Source organism: Coregonus lavaretus (genome assembly GCF_964263955.1).
Source record: "Coregonus lavaretus genome assembly, chromosome: 27".
Classification (NCBI taxonomy): Eukaryota; Metazoa; Chordata; class Actinopteri; order Salmoniformes; family Salmonidae; genus Coregonus; species Coregonus lavaretus.
In genome coordinates this window covers 7985155-8003582 of record NC_140014.1, presented here as the reverse complement: position 1 = coordinate 8003582, position 18428 = coordinate 7985155, and the positions used below count along the sequence as shown (strand labels likewise).

Here is an 18428-nt window from a genome sequence, read left to right as displayed (position 1 = left end):
GACGAGAAGAGCGGTGCTGACTGTGTTTGATGTGCTGGCTGTAGCTGCGACTGTGCGCTCCCAAGCCGCTTAATAGGCTATCGCTATGCAATTATATTCATCCGCCAAAATAATTAGCCTTCTATTGAGTCCATGTAACCTAATTAAATCGACGATGCAGCCTATTATATTATAGGCATACAGCTTCTCTTTTCCTCTGTATTTCTGAGAGATTCCTCGGAGCGGGACTTCGTTCTGTCGGCTGATTCATCCTCCAGAATGTAGCGTAACAACTCGACCAGTTATTGGCAGACTCCAGACGGATTTCATCCAGCCCCTTCTTGGTGGTCCGCCCAACTGTATTTTCGCCATCCTCTGGAGGCTGGTTGAACTGCAATTTATGGATAGGCCTACGTAATGCGCCAAAAGCCCACCATTTGCACTTTTATTTATTAATCAAATCAAATGTTGGTAGCGTAATAAGACCTTGAAAATAATTTTGTTCAGTATGATGCTAAAAAAAGATAAGGGCTAGAGTAGGAGGAGGAAGAGGAGGAGAACAAGAAGAAGAGAGGGCAATGATGATGGTGAATGGTGATACATTTTTATGCACAGTGGTGTCATGCCCATCCATTGCACGTGGCCTCTCAAGTTTACTCATTTATAGCGTCACATAATGAGTTTAAAGACATTGTCCCTTCAAAAAGCCATGGTACATGACGCATTTGTGTTCGAAGGAAACCAGATTGATACTTTACATTTAAAATAAATATGATTGAGTGTGGTTTATCAATTGATCTGTGCATAGTCGAGGGTCATTGTGTTAATGTATGGGCCTATGTGCATTTGTTTAGAATGTCTCTTGTTCCCACTGGGCACACACTAGTTGAATTAATGTTGTTTCCATGTCATTTCAATGAAATTACATTGAACCAACGTGGAATAGACGTTGACTTGATGTCTGTGCCCATTGGGTTCTTTGGAAACCACCAACGTGCAGGCTGGAGAGAATAGTGCTCTGCTGTGTTCCCCTCAACATCTACTCCATTGACTGGGCTGAGTGGATTTGCTCCTGGTTGAATTTGGTTACTATTGGCAACTAGACAGCATTTATCATATAGAGGCAGGTGCTGCTAGATCTATGACAAAAATTAGGATGGATACCTGCACTATTAATGTATTCTCAATTTAAACCATTCACACACACACACACACACACACACACAGTCTTGTTTAACTAACCTTGTGGGTACACACAATTAATGTGTGGGTACACACAATTACAATTCTAATAGTTCTCCTAATTTCAGTTTATTTGACAAAACAAGCAAGTATAGTGTAGAGAATCATTGTACCATCCAAACCGCTGTAAAATTTATTTTCCATAACCAAAATATAGTATTTTCAGCTGTTTGAAGCTGGTGTACAAAACCGAAAGTAAAAGCATAGAAATAGCGCACATAGAACATATATGTTGCTTCTTAGACTTGCGTTCAATGAGGAGAAGAGATCTATAACTCATATTGCTATGTGAATTTGGTCGGGTCGCCCAAAAAGTTAACCCCAAAACCTAACCTTAATCCTAAACCTAACCATAAACCTAACCTTTAACCCCAACCCCAATTCTAACCTTAACCTTAAACCCCCTAGAAATAGCCTTTTTCATTGGGGGGTCTGACAAAATGTCCCCAGTTGGTCACATTTTTGTTTGTTTACTATTCTTGTGGGGAATTTATAAGTATAGTTAAATATGTACACACACACACACACACACACACACACACACACACACACTAGCCATTATGTAATAAAAAGGTGTACCAGACTTGAGCTGAAATAATTATTCTCATGCTCAACTTTTGCTATGCAATGTGGCTGTATATGCATTGAGTTCTGAACACTGAGACAAGACAGGACAAAGGACAAATGATTACATGCATTGAATGTGCTGTATCAAGATATCTGTCTGCTGTAATGGCATATGAAGCTTTCATAGCAATACTGCCATGGACGTGAAACCCTCGAGTACCTCACACCAAATGACAATATACTGTATATTATATGGCATGTTCTTGCACCTCTGAACACAAACACCTATTTAGTTCAGTCAAGTGCAGATTGTACAGTTCTGTTATGTCTCAAGTGGCAGCCTAAATATACAAAACCATTGAACTATAGTCTCCATAGGATTTTCTTGTATTCAACTCTTTTTCCTCTAAGATGTGCTGGAGAGCTTTGGGAAAAAAGCACAATAATTGATATAGCATGGTACATTGTATGAAATATTAAATCATTTGTCAAGGCCTCCTAAATATTACAATCCCTCCAGGGTTTCCCAAACTCAGTCCTTGGGACCACAAGGGGTGCACATCAGAGATGGAAGAGGTAGCGAGACATCTCACTGGCCCCGTTTTTCTGGTTCATATACAGTCAATTAACTAAGTGGATCAGACCCAGCTGCTATTGCATTGGTGTCTGTGTGAGAGCTACCCCTTAAGTAGACCGGAACTGTGACCATTTCTTTCAATAAGTAAGACATCTTCATTTATCCAACATCTTTGGTGCACATTTTGGTTTTTGCCCCAGCACTACGCAGCTGATTCAAATAATAAAAGCTTGATAATGAGTTGATCATTTGAATCAGCTGTGTAGTGCTAGGGCAAAACCCAAAATGTGCACCCCTTGGGGTCCTCAGGACTGAGCTGGGAAATGCTGTGGCCTAGCCAGTGACAGACTGGGAACAGAAATCGGCCCGGGCATTCCGAACACCGGCCCATTTTTCCACCTCAAGGCCCACATTATTAGCCAAATAATTGTAATTCTGCACAACAAAAAAAACCAAACAATTTAAACAGGTCCACTGGGCTAAAGATGGACCCACCCATTTGGGGGGGGGGGGGGGGGGGGCAGAATTGCCCTGTGACCTGTCTGTCCCTGCCCATTGCAAAGGATCCCCACCTAAAAAATGCTTATCCAACAGTACACCCATTTTGCTCATAGGAGTAAGCACAAACTGCTATAAAAAAGTGATCTAATTCACTTGGGTGATATAATAATATTGAGAAAAAAAAAGGGAAATTGTTCGCTTTTCCCAAAGCTGTAGCCATGGGGCCATTGGTACAGTATAGTATAACTAATGGATTGTTTTTCTCCCAACGAGACAGATCCATTACAAATTGCTCTTAGCCGGGTTAGGGCACACCCACTTAGGGGGTGGTCATCCATCACATAGGCTGTATTGGATTCAATTTGGTCCCCAAACTCTAATGAACTCATTTGCCAGTGTGATTGATACAGAGCAGATACATTTTTACATTTACATTTACGTCATTTAGCAGACGCTCTTATCCAGAGCGACTTACAGTTTGTGAGTGCATACATTATTTTTACATACTGTGGCGTTGCAAACACCATGCTCTACCAACTGAGCTACATCCCTGCTAGCCATTCCCTCCCCTACCCTGGACCAATTGTGCACCGCCCCATGGGTCTCCCAGTCGCGGCCAGCTACGACAGAGCCTGGATTCGAATCAGGATCTCTAGTGGCACAGCTAGCACTGCGATGCAGTGCCTTAGACCACTGCGCCACTCGGGAGATACAGACTCCAAGGGAATCCCACAGGCACTCCCTCAGTGGTCTACCTTTCCCTCACTACACAACTCTGTTGAAACTGTTACTGTATCAGTCTTTATTTCCCCTGGTCTGGCATCCAAAGTGTAACACACACACACACACACACACACACACACACACACACACACACACACACACACACACACACACACACACACACACACACACACACACACACACACACACACACACACACACACACACACACACACACACACACACACACACACACACACACACACACACACACACACACACACACACACACACACACACACACACACACACACACACACACACACACACACACACAAACACACCTGCCTACAGGGATGTGAAGCTGAATGTCATGTCAGACATATGATCCTTTCGTGCTCTCTGACAACATGCCAGTTAACACCCACTAATCTAATCAAAGAAAGTGGCAGTGTGGTCGTGCATTGAGAAGCACACTTTTTAACTAAAATGAAGTAGGTGTGATTCTTTGATGCTGCATGCAACATATAGAGAAGGACTATCAGTCTATACAGTATGAACCAGCATATAAATTGAGACTATGGCTTTCAATCCCAGAGCTAATCCTAATAAAAAATGCAATACAAATGCATTTCATTTTCCCAATTCAATTTAGGCTAATTATACATTTTTGTTCAACAGCTCGATTCAGGTCAGGGTACATCTTAAAGCAGCATATCTATATACAGTGGTAGGAGCCATTAGGGACTATGGGGCCGATTCACACATAGAAAAGCACTTCTCAGTATTTGGTATTCAGACTTACCGGTGCGTAACAAACTCTTTGGGTGTGGCTCCATTAAGCGCACTGAATAAAGTTAATTCAACCTCAGAAAACCTTCCAACTTGTTGGCCAAAATATTTTCTCGTGGAGTTTTCATTCAGTAGGGGTTTCAGTATATCTAAAGCCATCCCTTTAAATACGGTGTACCTTTAATTTGAATTTTCTTGACAGGCTTACTAGAATAGCCTATATCGAGAGAACAAGTTCTGAATATGAGGAATCAATTAAAGAAAGCCATCAAAATATGCATATTCTTCTCTATTTTGTAGATACATTTAGGGAGGGGAGAAAAGTGTACAATAGTGTTTGAACAATAGTCCTATAAATCTACCCTAATCTGATCATGGAACTGGGATGACAACGGTCCAGTCGTCGTGAACCGTGCGCCAGGCTCCAGGTTTAAACTGCCGGGTTAGGTCTGTGTTCCATAATGATTCATATAGGCTACATGTCCCAAATTATTGCACAACTTGTAATGAAATATTATCCACTTTTGCTAGCGACCCTCAGCAACAACCACATGGACGAGACAGAGGAAAGTTAAACAAACAATGAAATGGAATGATGCAAAATGTAGGCTACAAATGGAAAGAAACCAACACTAAAGTGACAGTTATAAATGTGTGTGGGTATTACTGAGGGTGGCTACCGATAGTGGCTAATATTAAATATGAAACAAATTGTAAAAAAAAACGGAGAAAAGACCGGGCATATATATATATATAATTAAAACATTATAGAGCACACAAATAAACTCAGTAGGTTTGGCGCTTATTGCGCAAGGCTTTCCACAGTAGAATATTTAGCTTGGGTCTCCAAATCTCCATCCCCGCAAATTTAGAAGGCCATACAATTACAATTCTGAATAATGGCACAGCTATTTATGGCCTACTTCACTGTGGAAAAGAGGCCGAAATACCTGTCATGTTGATAAAATGTTCAGTTTGCTTCCATATGCAGTATCTCACAAAAGTGAATACACCTCTCACATTTTTGTAAATATTTGAGTATATCTTTTCATGTGACAACACTGAAGAAATGACACTTTGCTACAATGTAAAGTAGTGAGTGTACAGCTTGTATAACAGTGTACATTTGCTGTCCCCTCAAAATAACTCAACACACAGCCATTAATGTCTAAACCGCTGGCAACAAAAGTGAGTACACCCCTAAGTGAAAATGTCCAAATTGGGCCCAATTAGCCATTTTCCCTCCCCAGTGTCATGTGACTCGTTAGTGTTACAAGGTCTCGGGTGTGAATGGGGAGCAGGTGTGTTAAATTTGGTGTCATCGCTCTCACACTCCCTCATACTGGTCACTGGAAGTTCAACATGGCACCTCATGGCAAAGAACTCTCTGAGGATCTGAAATAAAGATGGCCTGGGCTATAAGAAGATTGCCAAGACCCTGAAACTGAGCTGCAGCACGGTGGCCAAGACCATACAGCGGTTTAACAGGACAGGTTCCACTCAGAACAGTCCTCGCCTCAGCGTCATATCCAGAGGTTGTCTTTGGGAAATAGACGTATGAGTGCTGCCAGCATTGCTGCAGAGGTTGAAGGGGTGGGGGGTCAGCCTGTTGGTGCTCAGACCATACGCCGCATACTTCATCAAATTGGTCTGCATGGCTGTCGTCCCAGAAGGAAGCCTCTTCTAAAGATGATGCACAAGAAAGCCCGCAAACAGTTTGCTGAAGACAAGCAGACTAAGGACATGGATTACTGGAACCATGTCCTGTGGACTGATGAGACCAAGATAAACTTATTTGGTTTAGATGGTGTCAAGTGTGTGTGGCGGCAACCAGGTGAGGAGTACAAAGACAAGTGTGTCTTGCCTACAGTCAAGCATGGTGGTGGGAGTGTCATGGTCTGGGGCTGCATGAGTGCTGCCGGCACTGGGGAGCTACAGTTCATTGAGGGAATCAGGAATGCCAACATGTACTGTGACATACTGAAGCAGAGCATGATTCCCTCCCGTTGGAGACTGGGCCGCAGGGCAGTATTCCAACATGATAACGACCCCAAACACACCTCCAAGACGACCACTGCCTTGCTAAAGAAGCTGAGGGTAAAGGTGATGGACTGGCCAAGCATGTCTCCAGACCTAAACCCTATTGAGCATCTGTGGGGCATCTCAAACGGAAGGTGGAGGAGTGCAAGGTCTCTAACATCCACCAGCTCTATGATGTCGTCATGGAGGATTGGAAGAGGACTCCAGTGGCAACCTGTGAAGCTCTGGTGAACTCCATGCCCAAGAGGGTTAAGGCAGTGCTGGAAAATGATGGTGGCCACACAAAATATTGACACTTTGGGCCCAATTTGGACATTTTCACTTAGGGGTGTACTCACTTTTGTTGCCAGCGGTTTAGACATTAATGGCTGTGTGTTGTGTTATTTTGAGGGGACAGCAAATTTACACTGTTATACAAGCTGTACACTCACTACTTTACATTGTAGCAAAGTGTGATTTCTTCAGTGTTGTCACATGAAAAGATATACTCAAATATTTACAAAAATGTGAGGGGTGTACTCACTTTTGTGAGATACTGTAACTGGTTTCACATTCATCTCCAGCGATCATAAGATAAAATAATCTAAAGCAATCGCTATCCTTTCTCAGTATTTGTATTTATCATCCCCTTTGTCAAACTGATTAGGACTAGCCATTTACCTAATAGCTCTTATCAAATTATAAATGATAGTGCATGAATAATGGTGTCATTCTTATCTGAGAAAATAGGTTGCTCAACCTTGCTCATAGTTCCCTCACGCGTAAAGGTGGTGGAATCATGAGGGAATTAAGTCAAGATCAGAATACAGCATATCTGTAGTCACCTCCATTTCTGTGATCTCCACTCCGAACGTATAGCTGACTGGCACGTCTTTCCCCATGCTTAAGTTCAAGGTCAGAATACGCATAGAAAGAAAACTGCATAAAAAGGGAATTAAGTTCCATTTACTCACACATAACTCAGGTCTGAATTCCCCCCATTGGGATTTGTCCCTGCATAGCAGTGGTGACATCACAAGGTGAAGGCCAGTTGTGGCAACCCGGGAGAAACCCTGATGGGAGGGAGCGGGGTTGTGTGTGTGTGTGTGTGCCTGTGTGCCTGTGTGTGTGTGGCTGTGTGTGCTCGTGTTAGTGTGAAAGAGCGAGAGAGTGTATGTGCGTGCGTGCGTGTGTGTTTGTGTTTGAGATAGAGAGAGTGTGTTTGTGTGTGTGTGTGTGTGTGGCTGCCTTAAGCCCAGATTCTCTGAGACAGGGGATTAGTGCGTGATGTCTGGACTGAGTACTGAGACAGACTAAGTGACAGGTTTGAGTCCAAAAACAGCGGCTTGCAAATTAGATAGAATGGGAACAGGGAAAAAGCTGACATTGTTATTTAACTTCATTTTCAATTGGAGTTGACATTGATGAAAAGCATGGAGGACAGAGAGACACAGCGATGGGTAGAATAGCAAGAGAAAGGAGGAGAGAGGGGCAATTCCATGGTAACGGAATTGCGCTGAGACTCAGATTTTCACTTAAAACTTGATGCCATACAAAAACCATTGATTTCAAAGTTTAACGAACCATACAACTCTATACACAAGGACTACTTTTAACAATTTACACTGACAATTTTACAAAAACACATTTACTGGAAGAACTATGCAGATGCAACATTTGGTAACAGAATTTCGCTAAAATCTCCCTCCGTTTTTTGTGTCCACATTTTCCAAAAACTCTGTTAAATATCTGCTGCGAATTAAGAGTCTACTCTGTCTTCGGAAAGAATGGAGTGTCTGCTACGACATGACACATTAACTTTGAAAAAAACACTTTTAGTTATTAAACTACAGTAAGTGAAGTGGTTTTTACACCTGGTAACAGAATTGCGTTAACTGAATTTCATCATGGGTCCCTGATCTGTACTACACAGAAATGCATAATTATGGATATGAATGTTATTCTCTTCATGGTGATGTATCCTAAATAAGTACATAAAGGTATAAATATGCAATATCCTCCTTTGCATACTTGGGTATTATTTTACACACTGGTTATTATTTTAATGAGCTCTGCCCCCAAACAAGACCACATTTGGTTGGTCCAGACCGGACCAAATCTGAACCAATCATAGACGTCTATGTTTCACAAGTTTGGACATCAATGTACAGCACAATAGAGCTCAGTACAATACAGTACATCATCCCCAGCTTCCAACTGGCTCATTCATCCCCCCCTCCTCTCCCCGGTAACTATTCCCCAGGTCGTTGCTGTAAATGAGAATGAGAAAGTACAGCACAAAACAGCATAGTTTAGTACATACAGTACAGTAGAGTACAGTAGAGTATAGTTCAGTACGGTACAGTAGAGTACAGTAGAGTATAGTTCAGTACGGTACAGTAGAGTACAGTAGAGTAAAGTTCAGTACAGTACAATACAGAACATTATAGTGTACTCAACTCTAGTGTGCTCTTCTGTGTACTCTACTGAACTCTACTCTACAGTACATTACTGTACTGAACTATACTCTACTTTTATTTGATTTACTGTAATGTACTCTGCTGTGCTGTGCTATGCTGTCCAAACTTATGAACACAACTGTTTGTGACTACTGTGATTTCGCATTGTAGTCAATTCAATTGCAGAAATTCCGTTACTGATTTTTGGGAAATAGGCGATATGCACAGGTGAGCATGACGTATTTCCGGTTAAATCTCAGGATGGATGTAAACTTCCGGTTATCGTAGAATGCTGTGCTACCGTATGCTAGCATTGAATGCTTGTCGTCAAAAACATCTGAAACGGTTAATTTTCGTCGTTGTTGTTGTTTATCTTAATGTTTATGTTAATGTTTTTACTTGTAATACTTCGTCTTGACTTATAACACGATGACGTGTAAACGTACAAAAGTGTCCTTTCAAAAACGGGATGACAGCTCTTCCAGCCATCACTGCTGTGTGCCGCAATGTACAGTGTCTGCCAGATGCAATTCTGTTCGTTTTTTTACTTTTCCCAAAGACAGTAAATTACATAAACGGTGGGTGATTAACATTCGACGAGTCAACTTTCTTACAACAAACACATGAGTCTGCAGCCGACACTTTCTAAGTGAAGATGTGATAGAGCCTCCGACTCCAGCTGAGCGCAGACGTCTGAAGAAGGGAGCTGTTCCAGTGCTGTTTCAATGGAACAATTTCAGTCTTCCAGCCCAACGGCCCGGAGTTTGGGAAAGGACCGAGCGTCCCAACACAGAAACCATGAATGATCCGTCTGTGGAATTGGACTGTCCTCCTGACCATGACTACTGCAACAGTACTGAACCTGCTGCGCTGGATATGTCCCTTGACCACAATGAAAAACTTAGTGTACTTTCCTACTGTCTTGCACCACTTGGCTATACTGTCTCCCACCACTTACCTATTGTCTTGTGCTATTTACCTACCTTCAAACAGTATTGGCTGAGCAGTAGGTGAGTGGTGCAACATTGTAGCCTAGTACCAATAACAACAGTAGAGTGAAGGTTTTGCTCCTTATTCCTCTTGAAAAGTAGAAACATCAAGTACAAAAGCAAGGAAGTTGGGCCACATGTTTATAAAGAAAGAAGTAAAGATGACAGGACAGTTTTGAGTAGAACATCAGCAGTTTGAAGAATAGCTGAGTGAAATATGTTACTGTCATTGCAGTCATCAAGTCAGGAAAAAGTAGTAATTTCATTATTGTTTACATTTCAAACCAAACTCCATTTTGTTTACAACAGACCCAACAACAAAGCATGGCAATTCCCACTCAGCTACCCTGGTCTGTATTAGGCTACCACTGTTCAGCTATCGTGAAAACCACTAAAGTTCTAACGTGTTCTCTTAGCAATGGCAATCAAAGCTGTGGTAACATTAAACGAGTAAAACGTGTTGAACGGAACCTTGAACAAGTTCAACAGAACTTTGAACGTGTCACTTAATCTAGTCCTACTCTCAGCTGGTGTGGTGGCTTTAGTTTCTTCATTGAGCGGTAGCAGTGGGCTCTCACAGAGATCTCATTTGTAGCCCTGTTTTTACCTGATACTTTCATAAAAGTACAAACACATGAAGTGAGAGGTATATACACATGATTAAACTTTATTTAAAGCATGATTAACCTGAAGCAGGACGGAGTCATGACTTAAAATACCAAAGCAAGGCTTCTAGCTCAGGCTAGCTAGCGTTAGCATATTACCTTTAAAGTTGCAAAGAAAAGAAAAACGTACAATTTGAAGCCTTTATCCAGTTTGCTACGTGGTGTCGTACTGGATGTCCGGACGACCCTCCGTATATCATTAACAGATACTTTAGGCAACTCCTGCAAACACCTTGTAAACTTCATCTCTGCCATCATAACGGTCTACTGTCACTGTCTAATGTTTGCGTGCATAGAGTGATGCGTGCATAGAGCCTATTCCGTTACTGAGGACAACTTGTTCAATAAAATAGAATGATCAACAGTATCAAATGCTTTTGACAGGTCCACAAACAAGGCAGCACAATTCATTTTAGCGTCTAAAGCATTGGCAATATCATTAACAACTAATGTGGTTGCTGTGCCCTGGCCTAAACCCAGATTGATTTATATTAAAAATACCAACCTCAGCTAAAAAAAGAGCGAAGTTGCTTATTTACCAAAGATTTGAGAATCTTAGCTAGACATGGAAGCCTGGATGGGATGATAATTACCAAGATCACTACCAGTGGCGACCCGTCATTCAGGGCAGGTGGGGCAGACCCCACCTGTTTAGCTAAAATAATATATATATATATATATATATATATATATATATATATATATATATATATATATATATACATAAAGTAAAGTAGATACAGTGCCTTCGGAAAGTATTCAGACCTCTTGACTTTTTCCACATTTTGTTACGTTACAGCCTTATTCTAAAATTGATTAAATAGTTTTTTCCCTCATCAATCTACACACAACACCCCATAATGACAAAGCAAAAACAGGTTTTTAGAAATGTTTGCTAAAAAATAAATTAAAAAAGTCTGGGCTCTGGCTGGCCCACTCAAGGACATTCAAAGACTTGTCCCTAAGCCACTCCTGCCTTGTCTTGGCTGTGTGCTTAGGGTCGTTGTCCTGTTGGAAGGTGAACCTTCGCCAGTAGAAACCGCATTTGTTAAAGCAAGTCAGCCAAGGCAGTAAATGAGGCTGAATGAACCATTTCGCTGCCAGAGAAGGCTCCGCTGATAGCCAGGTGTAACAGTGGTAAGGTGTTGGGACTGCTGTTGGGACAGCATTATGTAGGCCCTAACAGTTTGTGGGCATCGTTTGTCTCCGTTATAGTCCAATTAATGTATTGTGTAGTATTGTGTTGTGTAGTGGCTTTGCTGGCATGCATTAAAAAAAGTTGTTTTCCCCACCAAGATGTTGTTTGCCCCACCAAAACAGCATATAAGCTGTTTTCCATACTTTAGGAATATTTCCTGATAACAATGTTAGATTTAAGATATGGGTTACTGAGCCAGCAATGAGGGGGGCAGCACACTTGAGTTTACCCAGCTCTCAATTGGTCAGCCCCTGTGGATTTCTTGGTATCTATAAGGCATTAAGGCCTTTTCTTTTGTGAATTGCCAAAATGCAAAAACTCAACTACCATTTTCTGAGTCAATCTGCAAAATCCCAGAATCAGCATTTAGCCCACTCTTAGAGATAGTAGGGCTAGACGCTCTTTCAAAAAGATGACGATTAAATGCATCAATGATGGTATTTTTGTCCGTAATGTCCCCAGTTTCTGAATGTATTTGTAAGGGAAGAGAGGAGGAAGTACAACCCTTCAAAGATTGACTGTTTTCCAGAATTTTGCCAGATTCCCTTTACAATCAGAAAGAGTGATTACATAATAATCAGATTTAGCCTTTCTGATTAGTGTTATACATTGATTCCTCAGTTGCCAAAACGATTGCCAATCCGTGCCTAAGCCTAAGCCACATTTCTCTTACTAATGACTTCAGATAATTCAGGAATGAACCAGGCAATCGATCTGCCTTTAACTCTGTGAGTTTTGAAGGGGGAATGATTATCTACAATAGTGTTGAAGACATTTACAAAAAAGCTTAAAGCTAAATCAGGTACAGGGATAGCTGAGATACAATCAAGGTCACAAAATAAAGATCATGTAAAAAAGCTTGTTCACTAAAGTTTTTAAAGTTCCTCTTATTGATGACACAAGGCTTAGATTTATGAATTCTCATATCTCTGACACAGACAACTGAGCAATGGTCACAAAAATCAAGCGGGAAAACCCCATTAGCAACATATTTATCTGGACTATTCGTCAAAATATGATCAATCGAGGTAGATTTTATTATTACACACATCGTGAGTCCATGCAACTTATTATGTTACTTGTTGAGCACATATTTACTCCTGAATTTATTTAGGCTTGCCATAACAAAGGGATTGAATACTTATTGACTAAAGGCATTACAGCTTTTCATTTTTTATCAATTTGTAAAACATCATTCCACTTTGACATTATTGGTTATTGTGTGTAGGCCAGTGACAAAAAAATCTAAATATAATCAATTTTAAATTCAGGCTGTAACACAACAAAATGTGAAAAAAGTCAAGGGGTGTGAGTACTTTCTGAAGGTACTGTATATACAACATGCAATACAATGGCAACCCAGAACTAAAATGTTGCGCCAGGTACTTGATACCATTTATGTTACATGAGTCTGTCCACAAGAGATTAGTGTAATTACAATGTTGTAAAAGAGCAATTTAAAGGGGAACTTTACCACTTTTTAAGATTACATTCAGCACAATTCAAGTCTCTACATAATATCTGGAAACTGCAATTTTCTTTTTTGTAGTAAAAAAGATAAGCCAAAAATTCATTGCAGTTCATTTTCAAAGTAATTCAGTGATTTTCTAAAAATAGAACAAGTTTCCAGCCAGGGGGAGGGCTTTTGCCCTGCATTAAAAAAGACCCCGTAAAGTGATTACAACTTTTATCTTAGATACCCTTCTGTAGAAATATAAATAAACTTCATAATGCATGGGAAGCCGATTACGATGCGGTTTATGTTAGTGAAGGACCAGATTATAGACTCTCCATGGGATTAATTTATTGATGCAACAGCGAAAATGGAAACAGGCCTAACTGAAAGATTAGAAAATATAATCATCATAATGATACACTTGCAATTGAACACATAGAATTCAATACATGTGAGGGCATGTAATAGCACACATCAACAGCTAAAATGAATGTTAGTACAAAAGGGTCCATAAAGGGTTCTTCCGCACCAAAAAGGGTTTTCCTACACTACAGTGACAGCTGAATAACCCAATATAGTAAAAAATAAATAATAGTATGGTTCTGAAAATCATCTCCAAGGACCATGATGTGGTTAAACTAATTTCACTGTACTGTTTTACACCTGTTGTATCCTGTGCAGGTGGCGAATAAACTGAAATTTCAAAACACATCACTACCCAAACACATCAATCATATCCAGGAAGAGTACTTTACACTCGTCTGAATCCCACTCAATCAGCAGCAGATGTGTCACGCGGGCGTCACCGCTCTCTTAAAACTCTTCGATGTAGAGTCCCCTGTTTATGGGGACCTCCGTGGTTGTGGTACCGGTCCCGACCGACATTTTCACTTATAAATCGATCTGTGGACACCGTAGATCGAAATGGCTTGCATTGAGAGGTATCCCTGATTCTCACGGACACAGGAGTATTTCCACAGACAGAAGGGGTAACCCAGACACGTCACATGGGCTATAAAGCTGAAGCATCCGTTTAGAACGTTTTCTCACCACCAAATGTGGTAGTGAGAGGAAGTCCAGTCGCGGGTCGTGGGAGAGGATGGAACTACGTGCTTTCTCATCGATTAAACATCTGATCTCAATAAATGTTTCTGTTCCCAAAACTATAATCTGTTATAAAACCAGTGCATTAAAAAACGTTGTTTAGAAGGAGTGCAAGGTCGAATTGAGTTTGTGCACAGCGCACTTCACAGAGGAGGCGTTCCCTAACGGAAATATGAAAATATATGCAACAACGCGCCAATAGGATCTCGCTAACTCGTGCTTGGCTTTGCCAACCTCCTTGCTTGTTCTGCCCACTATGCTTAATTTGCTCCCACTGTAAACGACACAGATGAACTATCTTGGGTTAGGTATAAATATCTTCGGTATTTCTCTTCTGTGTGAAGCAGGATGTGAAATCTGACACCATTTGAAGCTGGGTTGTCCCTCCTACCATTTCATTCGCTCTTCCGACTGTCCATCAACTGCTGGCTGAACCCTACCTCACAGCCACTAACAATGCAATATACTTGTAATCCTTATATCGTAACGCAGCAGGAGAGAGTGGTTTCGTCGCTGTAGCACATTCAGAGATCGATTTATAGCCAGTAATCTAAAATAATTCATAGATTTTAAACACAAACCACTTTCTAGAGCTCTGTGAGACGTTCACAGCAATGTTGTGAATACGTTTTGATCAAGAGAGACCTACATTTTCTCTAACACTAAATATACAAATATGTATTTTACAGTTATAAGGAAGGTGAAATCATATAGTTAGTCGTTATGTGTGTGGAAAGTATTTCATAATATGTGTACTGTGTTTTTATTTTTAACCTTAGTTTAACTAGGCAAGTCAGTTAAGAACAAATTCTTATTTACAATGACTGCCTACACCGGCCAAACCCGGACGACGCTGGGCCAATTGTGGCCCGCCCTATGGGACTCCCAATCACGGCCAGTTGTGATACAGCCTGGAATCGAACCAGGGGGTCTGTAGTGACGCCTCAAGCACTGAGATGCAGTGCCCTAGAACGCTGCGCCACTCGGGAGCTTGTGTCCTCAAAAGTGAATACAACTTAGAAATGTATAACCATTTTTACCAGAAAGGTGAGATTGTAACCTGTCTTGCAGTATGCAGCATTACTAGTTATTGTTTATGGCACTCTCATGATAAATAATTACTTTTGGGTATGATGTAGATTACATTTTCAATTACATTTAGTTACATTTAAGAGGTTTTAATAGGGTTGCAGCCGAGAGCAAATTAGTTAGCTGCTCAATGGCGGAGAAAGTGCAATCAGCCAACCACCAATGGACTCTGTGGCAGAGGAGCAGAGCACTAATTATGAATAATTCACTATGGCTGGATGCCAATCAACGCTAAAAACCATGAATGTAAAAACCAATACAGTTAATGATTGTTTATTAAGGTATAGTGAAGCAGAGATTGAATGAGTGATGTTGTATTGGGAAATGTAATTGAAGAGAGAGTGGAGAGAGTGAGGGAAACATGGTTGGACGGCAAGATGATAAGCAATGTTATTCTCTTACAGTGTTCTCTGTCATTGACTTTCAGCAGGAGAATAATGCCATTAACTGTCGCTGAGGCCTGTGGTTGTACTGTAGCTCTTGCTGTGCTTTGGAGCAGAAACAGCATGTTGAGACTTGATGTTGTTTCATAAGCTCGGTAATGGGCGGACCAATTGGATTGAGACATACAGTGAGCTCCAAAAGTATTGGGACAGTGACATATTTGTTGTTGTTTTGGCTCAGTACTCCAGCACTGTGGATTTGAAATGATATGACTATGAGGTTAAAGTGCAAACTGTCAGCTTTAATTTGAGGTTATTTTCATCCATATCGGGTGAACCGTTTAGAAATTACAGCACTTTTTGTACATAGTCCCCCCAATTTAGGGGACCAAAGGTATTGGGACAAATTCACTTATATGTGCATTAAAGTAGTAAAAAGTTAAGTATTTGGTCCCATATTTATAGCATGCAATGACTACATCAAGCTTGTGACTACAAATTTGTTGGATGCATTTGCTGTTTGTTTTGGTTGTCTTTCAGATTATTTTGTGCCCAATATAAATTAATGGTAAATAATGTATTGTATAATTTTGGAGTCACTTTTATTGTAAATAAGAATATATTTGTAAACACTTTTACATTAATGTGGATGCTACCATGATTACGGATAATCCTGAAGGAATCGTGAGTAATGATGAGTGAGAAAGTTACAGACGCACAAATATCATACCCCCCAAAAAATGCTAACCTCCCCTGTTATTGTAATGGTGAGAGGTTAGCATGTCTTGGAGGTAAAATATTTGTGTGTCACTGTCCCAATACTTTTGGAGCTCACTGTACATGTAATAGCAGAAAGAAGAGGGGTTGTAGCAGCGTTGCATGAGCCAATACATTTTTATTGGATGTTGAACTGTGCTGGTGCCTGATGACATTTCCAAATCAATAATAGTAAATGAATAGTGCCTGCATGCATGTATCTACCATAAGCGGATGCTAACCTCCTGTGTGCCAATGACGGTTGCAGACAAACCCAGGCCAATATATGTTGTGTAACAACATTATGGACAACATTACACTCTTTCGCAACAAAACAGTTATACAATGTTGCCATTCAGAGTGCAAAAATAAGACTTAAATCATACTTTTATTTTATAATGGGGATGCAGGTATTGCAAATTGGGCAAAAATACAAATAATACCCAGGTCTGAATGATCAAAGCTCCAACTAGACTAGAGCACCTTGATCCATTGCAGGCCAAAGCTTAAATCAAGCAGAAGTAATTACTATATCCTGTACTTTGAGTAGCCTATTTGCAGACATGCAATGAAATGTTATAGAGCAAATCAATGTCTTACGTCAGATTGTGCGACAAATCCCTCTGCACTGTCAGTTGAGGGACGAGTGTTGCCTAGGTGTGATGCCACCTGTCGGAAGAAAATGAGGGCAAATAGCATGAATGGATTGATGAAAACCTAACGTAAACATATTGGTGTGATGCAAATCCACTCTTTTTGATACAGTAAAAATATACGAACACCATGGCATTTACAGGGCTTGAAAGGGGTAGGCTCTCTCTATCATCGTGCCTCACTTGAAAGAAACACCAGGGGGTGCCAAATATCAGAGGGCAGTCTTTGAAGCCTTGGCCTTTTATCCAGCTTTGATTTCTGAGGTTTATTCACTACTTGTTTTGTAATGGTTCACCAACACATTTCACAACTGTTTCCTTACTATTCCAATTCAAATTGAGTCCAACTATGACCAGACGGGCACCAATAATAAAGTCTATAATACCGGTAAGTTATTTTCTACACAAATGCTAATAGTTCATTACATTTGACGTTTTAGTCATTTAGCAGACACTCTTATCATTATTGGATATGATACTCAGATTTATAGGCATGTTTTTTGATGTGTTGATCATGTGCATATGTTCCTAACTGAAGCCTGTCTGTTACTTTATTCATGAATAGCCTATGTTAGTACATGTTAGTACATAAATAATTCAACAAAAACAATTCACATACAATGGTAAACTATATTACAGAGTACGCCTAATAGCTAGTAGTATAGTTACAGTAGAGTTTCTGCATTACACTTGGCTGTAGCACCAAGGCTAAAATAGGAGGGGAAAAAAACTCCTCACTCCACTCTTGACAAACAAAGCCAATTCCGCAAAGCAACGCACGGTTTTGGGAAAGATTAAGGAATAAGGATTAAGTCGACAAATAAAGACCAGCCTTCACTACTCGTTCCAGTGCTTTCGTTTAATCCTTCATCAAATTATAGTCTAAAGTTTGAAGGAAGTTTTTATTTTGACGAATATTATTTTATTCTACCACTCCCACGGCTCCAAACTGAGTGTGAAGAAATTATGCGCATCTGAATCACAGGCAGACAGCTTCATGCTATTGGTTCCCGGGGGATTTACCTGTAAGTGGGAGTGCCCATCATCGACTTTGTCGGGCTGAATGTTCCCTTCTTCTGATCCTGTGTAGAGTCCGTTGAAGAATTCGAGTGGGAATAACTGAATCAATGTTCCCAGGACTCCAAGCATGGAGCCTATAACGTCGTGGAGCAAGGAGAGAGTAAGCGACTGGCTCAAAGGTAGGCTATTAATGGCGCGTTTTGTGTTTGCCAGGTGAGTTTAACTCGGTTTGCACGCAGGTAGTCGTAAATAGAAG

General features: G+C 40.7%; 2 protein-coding genes across 2 annotated transcripts in view; one reads left to right on the top strand and one right to left on the bottom strand.

Annotated features, from left to right (window-relative positions):
* Positions 1-18301, bottom strand: part of rps6ka1 (ribosomal protein S6 kinase a, polypeptide 1) — a gene marked incomplete at its 5' end in the record, with an annotated part of 145716 nt that extends 127415 nt beyond the window's left edge. The window contains 2 exons of the mRNA XM_084144132.1: positions 17100-17168; positions 18176-18301. Coding sequence (XP_084000258.1) covers positions 17100-17168; positions 18176-18301 — 195 coding nt within the window. The remainder of the gene's footprint in view (positions 1-17099; positions 17169-18175) is intronic.
* LOC311102746 (connector enhancer of kinase suppressor of ras 1-like) overlaps positions 18214-18428 on the top strand; it is a 111883-nt gene continuing 111668 nt past the window's right edge. Inside the window, exon 1 of the mRNA XM_084144131.1 lies at positions 18214-18351. Coding sequence (XP_084000257.1) covers positions 18300-18351 — 52 coding nt within the window. The 5' untranslated portion in view covers positions 18214-18299. The remainder of the gene's footprint in view (positions 18352-18428) is intronic.